This window comes from Musca vetustissima, unplaced genomic scaffold (genome assembly GCF_032173495.1).
Source record: "Musca vetustissima isolate MV318-11 ecotype Yass unplaced genomic scaffold, APGP_CSIRO_Mvet_v1 utg37816, whole genome shotgun sequence".
NCBI lineage: Eukaryota > Metazoa > Arthropoda > Insecta > Diptera > Muscidae > Musca > Musca vetustissima.
The window spans coordinates 37,043-51,074 of record NW_026886553.1 but is presented as its reverse complement, the minus strand read 5'-3'; the positions used below and the strand labels follow the sequence as shown (position 1 = coordinate 51,074).

Genomic DNA, 14,032 nt, shown 5'->3' with positions numbered 1-14,032 from the left:
ATATGTAAATAATAAATGTATAAATTTTGAATTTATTATTAATATTGAATTATTCTTAGGCATATATTGAACTTGTAATATAATATTGGCCGTGAAGGCTTCCTTATTACTGAATGAATAAATAAATAAATAAACACTGTTACCACAAAAACACAGATTATATTGTTAGAAATTAAATATTTTTTAAACGAGCACAGAGCACCACAAAATTAGCGAACATTCACGACAGGGTTGCCAAATGATTTTCGTACCTTTCTTTTACGAATTTCCAAAACCCAGCCTTATCTGTCACCTTTGGACCAAGAGTGACCCTTACCCAAAATTTAATGATTCTAGCTTCAGCCGTTTCGTCTGGGCGTTGATGAATTGTCAAATCACTCAGTCAGACAATCACTTTACTCTTTTATTAGTATAGATAGATTTGCACATTATTGCCAGGACGTTAGTTTTCTGCGGTATAGAGTGGCGGAAAAGTAATAAGAAATATTTTATTTTCGCTGGTCCTCTTTAATTTTGTTTTATTTTAAGGACTTTTAAATACTCCTTAATTTGGTTTGACATTTTTATTATGTTTTTGTACCACTATATTTTTCTAATAATTTGAACTTAATGTTCGAATAATAAAAGTGACCAACACGGAAAATTATATTTTTAAATTGAATTACTATTTTTTTTTTTTTTTTTTTTTTTTTTTGACAGACTGATATTACCTTAGAGGTAAATATTAATTCAAAATATATTCAAATAGATTAGATTAGATAGTTATTCATTATACCCAATTAGATAAAAATATGTCCCTAAACCGGGGCGATGCGGGTTTGTCCACATAAACACACATACATTGGAAGGGCGTAAATTTTTCATTATGAAATTATTAAGCGGAAAATATTATCAAAATTTCTATAATAGTAAATTTTTGTAAATTCTGCAACAGAGCACAAATAAAAGGTTAAGTAACTAAAAATGATCAATATGTATATTCTAATTAAAATTCTATATTCTAAAACATCAGATTGAACTATTTAACTGTTTTTTCATAACATTCTGCGTTATATATATATATATATATATATATGAAAAACACAAACGCTAGAATTCCCGATGAATGTAATTTAAGTCTGTGTCAAAATGCCGGTTCCCCCTCCTCTGATATCATAAATCTTGTTTTGGGAATTTATAAATGTTCGGAGATTATTAACAACAATACTAAGAAATACATACATATATGGAAATACATGCACAAGCATACATATTGACTGACACTACACTCACCTTAAATACAGTAAAATTTCAAGGTCGCCCTCATTTTATATGATGCCATAGTCAACAGACCTGCTTTTGTTTTGTTTTGATGCGTAAAATTGTAAATCCATTTCTCTTTTGAACTCTCTGACGCTCTCTGTTCATCTTTAAGCTAGTCGTGCTCACCTTAAATTTTGAGAATCGTCATTATTATAATTTTTGTATTATATCGACACGTACACTCTGTCTCCCTACAGTTGGCACTTCAGACATTCGGGACTAACTGTGAATATATGTACCCGAATGTCACGTATGTATGTACATATGTTCATATATGTTTTAATTTATTTGTCATTTTTTAATTTGGCTTTTAATTGTATCGAATGATTCTCAATTGACAATCTCTTCCATAAATTAATGACGAAGCTTCGAATGGGAGAGAACGAAAATAAAAGAGCATAAAAATAACCACTCTATGTAGGTCAAGCTGCGTCAACGACGGCTAGTCATACTTTTGTTGAATTATAATAAAGTGTTTTATGTATTTCTACATTTGTGGAGCCCATGGCGTACCTCAACAAAAGCAATAACAATAATTATATACATACATATCGCATATGATCATTTGTTTGTTTATTTTGAATTAATTGAGCATAGCTGTTATTGTTGCATGGTGTTCTTTTGGTACTTCAACAAATAAGTTTTTGTAATATATCTTTAAATTATCTTTCTTTCTGCTTCTAGTGACCAAATCTAATAGTTTAGATTTATATCGACCACCGGCATTACGACATAATGTCAGCGATTCTTCAAGGATACAAACAGGTAATCAGAACGAAACATTTCATGAAATTCATTCCTCTTCTGTGACACCGGAATCTCCTGCTACCTCGATATCGTGTAATAATTCACCAATACATACAAAAACAAGTACAAATGGCATTGTGGACAATACGACCTCGACACAACAAAATGGTTTGGACTCAAATCCACAAAAACAACAACAAAACCAAGAAGTAGCAGACGAGACATGTAAACCACCGCAAAGGTTAGTATAGCTCTTGTATTTGTTTTGAGAATGAGTTCCAATAGTTTGTGTGTTTGTAACACACTTTTTATTGCCGCTGTGTCGTCACTTATCATACAGTCAACGACCTCGAAGGCCAAACGTACATCCATACGAACTTCTTACTGAATATTTGTGGCTTTGGTTGTTGATTACAGAGTTTTGATTTGTGTTAACCTTTTAAGGGCACACATTTGCGTACGTGATTATGTCCGACGAATTGCAATTTTTTATAAGTGGTTTTTATATACATTTTGGGGTATTTTGAAGTCGGAACAGAAACATTGACTTTAAGAACATACATATATTCTAATTCAGATTTCTTAAAAACTTAATAACACAGTGACACATTTTTCAACTTTAAAATCTTGAAGCTTGTGATGGTGGAAGAAAATCTCTAGCTGGGTTTTGCATTATTAGCTAAGGGTTTTTTTTTAAATATTCAACTAGGGGTGGATTTTAGCAAAATTTTTGAATAATACGTACTTATTATTGAGTCTATATCTCGTAAACTATTCGAAATATTGCTTTTCTCTCTTAAGCAATATTTTTCTTTAATTAGATCTAAAAATTTTCTCTTGAGATAAAATCAATAAAACAACACCATCATACTGAAAATAGCACAAGTGTAAAAAAAATAAAATTTCGACATACTTTTTCCATGTTTTTTCACACTTATTTCAGAAACTGCATCTGACTCGACAAAACAATATATGACAAGAAGATAGCCAATAGCAAATCAAACAACTTTTTTTAAAACCCCGATTTCATTGGTTGATTCCTTCACATAGTTATAGCCTCACAAATTCATCAAAATGAACCAAAGAAATTCACTCCCAATTGTATGTTTATAAAAATAATAATTGTTTTGTTTTTTTTGTCAATAAATAGGTACAAAATTGAAGTAAAAATTAAAATGTTTGGGCCCTTTGGTTTTTTTTCGAAGACATGTCGCATTTTTCTTTTTATTTTATTGATTTTATCTCAAGAGAAAATTTTTAGATCTAATTAAGAGGAAAAATATTGCTTAAGAATGAAAAGCAATATTTCGAATATTTCACGAGATATAGACTCAATAATAAGTACGTATTATTCGAAAATTGTGCTAAAATCCACCCCTAGTCGAATATGTTAAAAATTAATTTAAAAGAAAACCTTAGCTAATAATGCAAAACCCAGCTAGGGATTTTCTTCCACCAACACAAGCTTCAAGATTTTGGGGGTCTCGATTGGTTCAAGATTTTAGTGCTGCACAGTGTAATTAATGTTCAAACTTAATGTAAGAATTGAAGTTGTGTTACAAACAAAATGAAATAATTTACAGAAATTAACGGAAATAATGGTTATTTGAGCAATAGGGTCCTTTTTTATAATAAAAGGGTTCACATGGATAAAATTGGTTATATTAAAGAATAGTCACAAATATGTTATTTCGCTGGTTGAAATATAGAGTAAGATCGTACTGTTGTGAGTGTACGTAGTATTTTTTTTTTTTGTAACCAAGAATATATTCTTAACAAAATTAGAACATGTTTGTGCCAGGAATATTTGATATAATAAAGTAAATACTTACAGAAATATTGTTTTCATAGTTGAAGTGTGCAGACGAAATCGGATATTGTATGTAAAATTTCTCAGAAATATCGTCACAAAATTTATCATAGTTTTATTGGAAACCTAAATCTATAAACGAATAAAATTCGTTAAAGATGAGAAAAAAAACGAAAATAAATAAACTACATGTATCGAGCACAATTCGTTAATTTACAAAAACATCTTTTATTTTATGAATTGTATTCCTTAATAAGTCTAAAATGTAAATTTCAAGCATATTAAGTGAAATTGTGGAATATTTTGCCCAATCTTACTGAATGTAGAGAATAAAAACGAAATAGAACTTACTGAACAAATGTTACTGGAAAAGTAACCAGACACAGCTAATATAAAACCCCAATTTTTTGCTATTTATGCGTTGAATTAATTGTATTATGCATTTAAAAACTTTAATTTCTTTATGTAGGCATTTTTTTGGGTACAAACAATTTACAAACTACAAATTTACAATTATATCGGGATCTGTAACATTGCGGAACACTTATTATTTTTTATTTTCAATAACTATTTCTATATACCTGTATGTAAAAACCAATTTGTTCGCTAGCGATTGAAATGTTTATATATTTGTACCCTATATAAATCAAATTTGTTCTATTGCTGCTTGAAATATCAAATAATTGCTCTAGTCGGGTTTTCAAATAATGCATACTACAAAAAACGTGTCGTCATTATTTCGGTTATTTTGGACCTCTTTTTCATTTATTCTCTTTCGCTGCTTTTACGATATACCTATACTAGCACGGTTTATTGTGTGCAGGTTTTTGCTCATTTAAATTTATTTCGTGTGTTCTTTCTCACCATCATTCTTTGCTTTGTTTGTGAATACAACTTACAACTGCACTACACATATCAATTTTTACAGACAACAACAGCAGTCCAGACGTGAACGACGTCCAGATAGAGCTGTTTATATTCCAAGGGCACGACGTAGTCAAACAACTCCACCAACTACAACATCAATTCAGCAAGCACCACCACCACAGCTAGCACCATCTATATCGGTACAAGACCCAACAGCAGTGAATGGGCATACGGCTGCGGCAACCACCACAACAACAACAACATTAACCACCACTGCAAACCATACAAACAGCAAAAGTCTAAACCAAAACCAACAATTGGCAATTACTTTGGACGACACAACAGCTGCTTCAGTCACCGATAAGCCATCGTCTAAAACGGACGAAGTTGGCAAAACAACAAGCAGTAATAGCACAATAACAAAGAAAAGAGAAAAATCAAGTAAAGAAACGCGAGAACGTCGAGAACATCGTGCGTCAAGGAAATTATTATCTGCTCAACAACAGCAGCAAATACAACTAAATAATAATTCTAAAAATAATACAAAATCGAATGAGAACAATATAAACGGCAGAAGAGCAAGTGATGACGAATTTTCCCCACAGACTGTTATAGTAATTGCCCAAAGAGAAAAAACGCCACCACCACCAGCACAACCGTCAATCGCCGATGTAAATTCTATAACAAATTGTAGTCAGAAAACGAACAGTTCCGTAGGCAATGTGCTAGACTGCGATACAGAACAACAAGAATACAATTTAGTGCTGAATACGTCAAATGGTATTGAGTTGAATCAGGAATCGCATGTATTACCGAATCGTTTGAGTTTCAATCACGGCGATAATTTTGTTATAAACGAGTTTGTCGAGACTACCACCCAATTGCTGTCTGAACCTACTGACACTGTTAGTAAAAATTTCGCAAACATATCCAACTCTCTCACAAACATTACCAACGATATTACCGCAATGCCCAAGCCAAACAAAAATAAACAAAACAATGGCAACAAGACATCCAATGCTGTTGTGGATAATGCCAAGATGCCTAATTTACGTATTGAGGATGTTGCAGTAGCACAAACACCCAAATGTGATATCGAAGAACAGGAATTACAACGTGCTTCAAAGGTAAGTGAGACAATAGATGTTGTTGTTGCTAATATACAGGGGTATTTGTTAATATGAAAACGTGTTTTTTGTTGTTATGTTTTTTTTTTAAATGGCACCATAAAAGGAAATGTAGATTAATTAGATGTTGGGGTATATTGTTGAGACTATTGATATATATATATATATGCGCCATTGATATATATATGATATATATCATTTGGAAATAAAAACTTTGCAATGTTTCAATTTAAAATGGGCGCAGTAGAAATCTCAAATTGCTACGTGTTGTAATAACATTTTCTCGTGTTCCCAATTTTCTAATAAGCTAAACTGCATTTGAAATGCAGATACTACTTTGAAAGCTAGTTTAGTTTGAATAAATTCATTTTGGTGCACAAATACTATTTACATTAAATAAAGAAATTGTTTTAGCAGGTACTTAAATCAGTACATCACGCTTTGCACGAAATAAAATGCAAATTCATCCAATTAAAGATACGGAATGCGCTTATAAACTCGGTGTAAAACAATAATATGCATTTTTTGAACTGCAAATCGACTTCATTGTGTACCGAAAATTGTGGACCTATACATATTTTAGCAAATGAAATCAAAATATCACCACGATTTACCATACAAAGGTCAAGGTTTGTGTCGTCGAAGAAATTATACTCGGAAGTGAAATAAATCTTAAAACCACGCTTAGCGTGGTTTTATACTTATCGGGATTGGTATTAGTGTTGAGAGTTTCTCTCTTGAGAGAGTAATTGGAGTTGCGCCATTTTTAATTTTGTAACAAGCGTACTTTTTGTTCACAAAAGGTACGAATTGACATAAACGTACCAAAACAAAGATTTTTTTATTATTCGTGAATACATTTACGCTTAAATTATAACATATATTATTTATGCAAATAATTGGTATAAATATTGGCCAATATTTCTCGATAATTATGATTTATTATCATTTGAAGTAGAATTTTAGGTACCTTTTCGTACTTTTTTGTTCCTACCTGTGATAAAATTTTCCTCAATTCACAATTTACCAATGAGAGAGAGAGAGAGAAACTCTCAACACCAATCCCAATCCCGACAAATATAAAACCACACTTAGTCTTCCTTTGCTTCCAAGCTTCCTTATCGCGAGAAACCAACACAAAAAAGAAATATTTTTTTAAGTGAGTTATAACCATATTAATTTTTTTTAGAGAAATTCAAAGGAGAGTATAGTTTCGGATATCGCCACAGTTCCATCAGTTTTCTTAGTTTTCTGTCTCAATTCCATTTTATTTAACTTGTGATTCAAAGCCTTCAGGCCTATTAAAGATAATTTACAAAATGCATATGAAATGCTTAACCTAATATAGGACAAACTACCGAAAAAATAATAATAAGCAGATAAATAAACATCAATTAATAGCAATTAAAAAATATATATATATATTATATTTGAGACACAAACAAATAAGAAACATATTAAATATTCTGGGTGTTCTAACCACAAAAGAATTTGCCATAAGAAGAGAAGATTTAGGAATTAAGTATAAATAAATCTCCAAGCCATATACAATTATCGCCTGAGCCAACCTCAACCTCACTTTTTCGAGGAAAAATCAAATCGGGACTAATTGACACTTAGTTCATTTCTTCCCGAACGAGAAGAACTATAATTACTACAAACAAAAAAAATGCTTGAAATGGGCAATTATTCAATAAAAAATATTTATTGCATCAAACATTTCCAATGCCGTTATAATACTATATGTCTGTGTATAGTGTACTAATTTTTGCAAAGACCGTTCAGAGTATCCGGAGGTTGTCCACTATATCAAGATTGAAATTGTTTGTGGAAAATAAACAGGTTTTATTCGCTCAAATACATATTTGAGTGGTTTATTTTGTCCATTTTTTTATATTAAGATATTTAAGGGTTTGTGTTTGAATTGTTTCAAAAATATTGTAAAGTCGTATTAATTTGTTTGTGGCTTTGTACCCTTAAACTTTTTTTTGTTGTTTTGTAAACTTTACTTAAACCCAAGCTTTGTATCAGAACTTAAAATGGACTTAAACCTTGATCAACGACTCATTTGTACATGTATTGGCAACATTTTTCTTATATCCTTTGGAGGGACAAATATGATTATAATTAAAATTATACATTCGATAGAGCTAAAAGTTTCTGAAATACATGATTCCGAAAGCTTGATTTTCCGTATAACATGTGTATTTGATGTTGTGAATAGATATGGAATAGGAGTTTAGCGACATTTGTTATATAAAAGTACTTGTATATCAAACGCGAACTTATATACACCTTTTCTTTTAAATTTTAGGAAATCAATCGCAGTAATCGTCGTATTATGAAACAAACGTTCGTATCCGACGTTCTACAAATCCCCGATCACATTGCCGAAGATGAAGACGAATTGAAATCAAAAACGCTATCAACAGCTGTTAAGAAAACTGTGACAACAACAAACCAACAAACAGCGGAGAGTAATTCTGAAGAAGACGACGATGAAGAGGACTGGGAAAAGATGTACGATGAAAACGGCGAATGTTTAGATCCAAAGATTATGCAAGAATTGACTGCGTCGGTTGGCAAGTGTAAAATTGAATTGCCCAAAATGGATTACAGCGTAAAGCAATCCCGACGATTTACCTTTGTGTGCAGCATTTTCATAGTTAAATTGGTTTGTTTCTTTTTTTTGTTTACCTTTAGGCGTTTTTAACAAAACAATCCATATTGAATGACGAGGAATTCCCACATGTTTTGGAGGTTTCCAATTTCCCGGTGGAATTTAAGAATCAGGATTTGCTGATGATTTTCTCTCAGTACAAAGAATCAGGGTTTGACATTAAGTGGGTAGACGACACACATGCCCTGGCCGTGTTCAGTAGTTCACGCATTGGTGAGCATAAACAAATAAAAAATAAAATGGATCTGATTTTTCTCCTGGATGTAACTTATTTACATATTTTGTTTCTTCGTAGCTGCCGAAGTTCTTACCATGGGACACCCGTTTGTCGTTCTAAAGCCATTGGCTGAGGCAACACTTGAATCTCGTGTGAAAGCTAAGAAATGTGCCGCATCATTACAACCATATCGTCCCCGCCCTGAGACATGCGCAGCATTAGCCCGCCGTCTAGTCACCGGAGCTTTAGGAGTGAGACTTAAGACTGCAGCTGCTGAGAGAGAGAATGAAAAACGCGTTTTGCGCGAAGCCAAAGGTAAATTCAGTTTTGCTATATTGATCAAGTCAAATAAAGATATATGTTCTTAAATATATTTCAGAACGTAAACTACTAGCTGCCAAACAACGAGATGAAGCTTGGGAAAGCTGAAAACGTTTTTGAAATATACAATAGTGCAATGGAAATTAGTGGTAGCTCATGATAATATTCTGCCATCCATTTAGGAATTAAAAGTCTTCTTGATAAGTAGCATAAGTGCGTACCTATATTTAATGTATATATTAAGTAAATATAATACATACATCTATGTATGTGTGTTTAGTATAAGTTTATATGTTATATGTATGTTCAGCTAATTGTTGAAACAAAATGCAAAATTTATAATTAAAAAAAATTAATAATTTTACATTAGTAAATTTTTCAACAATCTCATTTTGACATAATTGTAAAAATCATTTGTTGAGCACATTGTGAAAAGGAATGCAAAATTATATCTGCAATTTATTGTCTTCTATTTATTTTAAAGATTTTTACTACATTTTTTATTTACAATTGTACAAATAAAAACAATTAGGATCCCAAAAGTGCATACACAATAAAATTCATAAAATTCAATACAATAAATAATTATTTTTATATATGTTCATTTTTAGTATCGAAATGAAGGTTTTCTTTAAAGATTAATTGTTAGAGCAGAACAACAAATATACAGTTTTATTCTGCACGTCAATTCCCCTTTCGACTTATTCTGAACAACATTTCATAGTGCAACGTAAAAATGTGATAAAACATTTTCACGTTCGTCTAATTCAAAAGTGAAAAAATATTTATTTTGAATGAAAGGGAGGCAGGGAATATGACGACAATTTGTGCGAAAATTATTGCTAGTACCGAATGTGTAACGGCTATAAGAAATATTTAATCAGGGTTTTAACAAATTTAAGGGTGAAATTCAAATCAGAAGGTCCACCGTCGTAAAATATATATAGCTGAATGGTAAAAGGTACATATGTATCCCAAAATCACTAGATGTGATTGGGAGGGGTCTAACCAGGAATACAAACTTTTCATTAAATTGGAAACATAAGGTTCTGATTGGGAACATCCCAAAAAGAGGAAAAGAAAATTAACATTTTCAGGCTTATTCTGTACTTTAATATCCTATGCAGTTGTTCGCTCTTCCCTTTAACGTTATTTTGTACAAGGCCTCGAAGTGATTTTTTCGCATTCGCCTTACTTTAAACAAAGTTTAAAATGAAAAATAGTTGTTCTGAATGAAAGGGAGGGAGAGAATGTGTTGACAATTTATGCGAATTGTTTGGCTAATAAACGGAAAGGAAAATATAAAAATAAATATTGAATATTTTTATGAAAAAAAGATCTCCATTATTCTATGTCTATTTTGAATATTATAAACGGTTTTATGTTTTTAACTTAGAAACAACAAATAAAATCCTATAAGTAGCACACACTTGGAGGGAGAAGTGTTTTGAATAACCCTCGATTCGTTTCGAATATTTTTAAATAAATTTTTAGAGAGATTTAGTATGAGAACAGAAAATTATCACGGGAAATTTGTGATATCTACCGGTATTTATTAAGCAAGTCAAATTTGAGGGGTGACACGTAATTAGTACATCTTGGAATTGTTAAATTAAATGCCGTTGATATTAAAAAATGAAAACAAATAGTCTGATGAAAAAATTAAAAAAAAACTTGGGAATGTCAGCCTTTGTATAAAAATAAAGATTCGGATAGTCCAGACATTGCTAGAATAACTAGAGATCAAAAAATCTTTATGAAAATAAACAAAAATTCGAAATAAAAACTCAAAAGTTAGTAATTATCTTAAAGGACCCCTTTGACTTCGAAAGGCTTTGAGGAAGAAAGCCGGTGTATTTTTGCAGAATATGAGGAATATCAATTAATAATGGCATCAGTAATATCAAATCGTTGTTTAAGTAGAGCAAAATAGATTTTGTTGAAAAAATATCTAAAAGATCATGATGAGAATGGTATGTTGACCAGAATAGGTCTATAAAAACTCAAAATATCTTAAAAAAATTATAGTAATGCGCACCTATATTTTGATTCGAATAAAAATACTTTTTGATTATTTATTCTTGAAAAAATAAATTTCATTTCAATTTTAAATATAAGGACGCCTGATAAAACGTCATTTACATTAGAATTTTTTTACCGGCTTAAACGGCATATTCATTCGAACTTTTGACCGGGTTAACCTACTTTATTAGGATTTATTTGACATACAGTGGTGGTCATGCAATTAAAACATTTATTGCGGTAAACATTTTTCGATCAGCCCTCGATTCGTTTGAAGTATTTTTGAATTTTTTTTTTTATTCAGAACACATCGATATACTGCACTTAAGAGATTTAGTGTGAAAATAGAAAATTATTGCATGCAATTTTTCCATAAATAACGATTTTTATGAAAATACATCGTATTTGAAGGGGCTACATTATAAAAACATTGTGTGATTTTTTTACTTTACTGCATTTTTTGAATATATTTTTAAAAAATCACTTAAATTTAGGTAAGTTATGCAAATTAAGCACCGATAAAATCATTTAAAGAAAAAATTTTTTTAAAAATCTGTAAAATCTATCAAAATTGCAAACATTTGTACAGTACACCTAACATTCAGAAAATCACCTTTATTATAGAAAATAAAGGTCCGAATGCACCAGAAATTGCTAGAGTTAGTAGAAAACAATAAATAATTCTCAAAATAAACAAATATTTGAAATAATATTTCAAAAAGATGGCAATTAACTTAAAGGAACGATTCAACTTCGATAGCCTTTATTGAAGAAGGCCGGAATATTTTTGCAGTATGTGAGAAAATATCGATTGATATTGACACTTATTATATCAAATCGATTGTTCGAGTAGTACAGAACATATTTTATCAAAAAATATATTAGACACAACGAAACGAACAGAGATCAACGCCTATGTTGATTAGTAAAAGTTTATGGCACACAGCAGCAGTTTTGAAGCTCAACACAAAACTTCAAATATTTGTCCAACTGTAAAATATTTTTTTCTTTGAGGCTAAAATAGATTAGGTCTGTCTGCGTACTTTCCCATAAATTAATACTCAGTAAGTTCTCTTGTGAGAGTAGAAGAGATTTTTCTTCTAAAAATAAAATTACAAAAAGTCATGGCATAACCATGGTATAATAATAGAAGGTAACAGCAAGTGTTGTTGTACAAAAAACGATACAACAACCACATGGAAATTTGTTGTTGTAAGTTCTACTAGTGTCAACTCATTTGACAGAAAAATTTAAACAAACAAACAAATTATCATCAAATTATTTTTATTTTGAAAATGAAATATTTTCGAATCCTCAAAATAAAAATTGAAAAACATGAATGAAAATCTATCAAATTAATATTTCTATCGCTTCCACATCTTTCCTATAATTGAGCCATTGCCATATATATGTGTAACACATATGAAAATGCAGGGAATAGCGAGTTGTTCCTTTAAGAAAGATTTGCTTCCTCAAACTTTCCCAGCAGGCAGATTGAGTAAGTTGAATACGGGAGCAGATTTAATAACGAACAATTACAAATTGTATGCGTTCCCAATTTTCCTGTTGGGTGATTTTTAAAAACATAATTTGTCAAATTCATATTGACACTAGTATTACGTTGGAATCAAATCAGCTGGGACTTGCTGTTACCTTTTATAATTGTACCATGGGCATAACTATACAATGTAGTCCAATGCAGTCATATGTTTCTAATTTTTTCATAAGTTTGCCTTTGACAGTATTCAGCTTTCAAAATTTAAATGAAAATATATTCCTTGCTGTGGCAAAAATTTCTAAATAATTTATATTTATAACTATTTTGAAGTTCCCTGCCTCTAAAACTTATAAATAAAGGATGTAACAACAATGGTTAAATCTCGACAGCAATGTTCAGCTCATGGCATAATTATGCAAGGTAATCTCAAGCAGTCATATGTTTCCAATTTTTTCATAAATTCGCCTTTGACAACATTCAGTTTTCAAAAATTTAATTGAAAATTAAATTTCATTCGAAATGTACGCATGTCATGAAATAATTTATATTTATAAATATTTTGAAGTTCTCCGCCACTAAAACTTATAAATATAAGCTGTAATAACCATGGTTAAATCTAGAAAGCAATGTTCAACATTAAAAAATATATTTTATTTAATTTTTTGAAAATATGTTAATCGACATACATAAAACTTTATGGAATTTTTTTCATATTATTTAAAATTGATAGATGAATTCCATAATGCAATAATAAGGTGATGTATCAAAACAAAAACCTTTGTTTTTTTTGGAATTTTGTTGCCAATGAGGGCAAACTAGAGTTGGTCGATTACCCTAAGCAATCATGAACCACAACTGTTCATTATAAAAATTATATATACTGTGGATGACGTGAAAAAAGAAATAAACACCATACGTTCATCCTATAGAAGGGAACTCAAAAAATAAAGCAGTCTGAAACATCTGGACATTCTGAAATAGTTTTTAAAGTCCATGGGCTCAGAGTCTCGAATTTCTTTTAAAATATTCACATGTGAATGTTGTTTTCGCGAGGCTATCCATTTCTTCACCCATTTCGTTCTTTCAATAACTTTCTTTTCACTATCTTACAACGCAATTATTAAAAATGCACACCCAATTTTTTTGTCATCCATTTTTATTAATATATTTAGTTTTTACGATGTCTTATTAGCACAATTTATAAATTTGAAAGTCGGTTTGAAAAAACAACAACACAACAAAACTGTAACAACCGATAAGTTATCGAAACTGTCACTCAAAAATTATAGTGTGTACACCGCTTTAGGTTGTTGTGTTTTTCGTGGCGTTTATAGGCTGATTCTTGCTTTATGAATGAATTTACAAAGATCATGTAATAGTGGAATAGAGTGAGTGCTTAATATTTGTGATAAGTTATTTAAGTTCCCGAAAAAGGCAAAAT

General features: G+C 30.7%; 1 protein-coding gene across 1 annotated transcript; it reads left to right on the top strand.

Moving 5' to 3' along the window:
• The first annotated feature begins 791 nt into the window (after positions 1 to 791).
• Positions 792 to 9,295, top strand: LOC133334057 (uncharacterized protein DDB_G0292642). The gene is made up of 8 exons (XM_061542355.1): positions 792 to 816; positions 1,987 to 2,290; positions 4,788 to 5,197; positions 5,342 to 5,853; positions 8,168 to 8,473; positions 8,557 to 8,746; positions 8,829 to 9,065; positions 9,130 to 9,295. Exons 1-8 carry the CDS (start codon positions 792 to 794, stop codon positions 9,177 to 9,179), a joined length of 2,034 nt encoding a protein of 677 aa, XP_061398339.1. The 3' UTR covers positions 9,180 to 9,295.
• The last annotated feature ends 4,737 nt before the right edge of the window (positions 9,296 to 14,032 follow it).

Excerpts from the sequence above, each read along its gene's own strand:
- LOC133334057 (XM_061542355.1), top strand. The coding sequence starts at position 792 with ATGTCCCTAAACCGGGGCGATGCGG. Across the intron at positions 8,747-8,828 it reads GTTCAGTAGTTCACGCATTG|CTGCCGAAGTTCTTACCATG; the intron begins GTGAGCATAAAC and ends GTTTCTTCGTAG. Across the intron at positions 9,066-9,129 it reads CGTTTTGCGCGAAGCCAAAG|AACGTAAACTACTAGCTGCC; the intron begins GTAAATTCAGTT and ends AATATATTTCAG.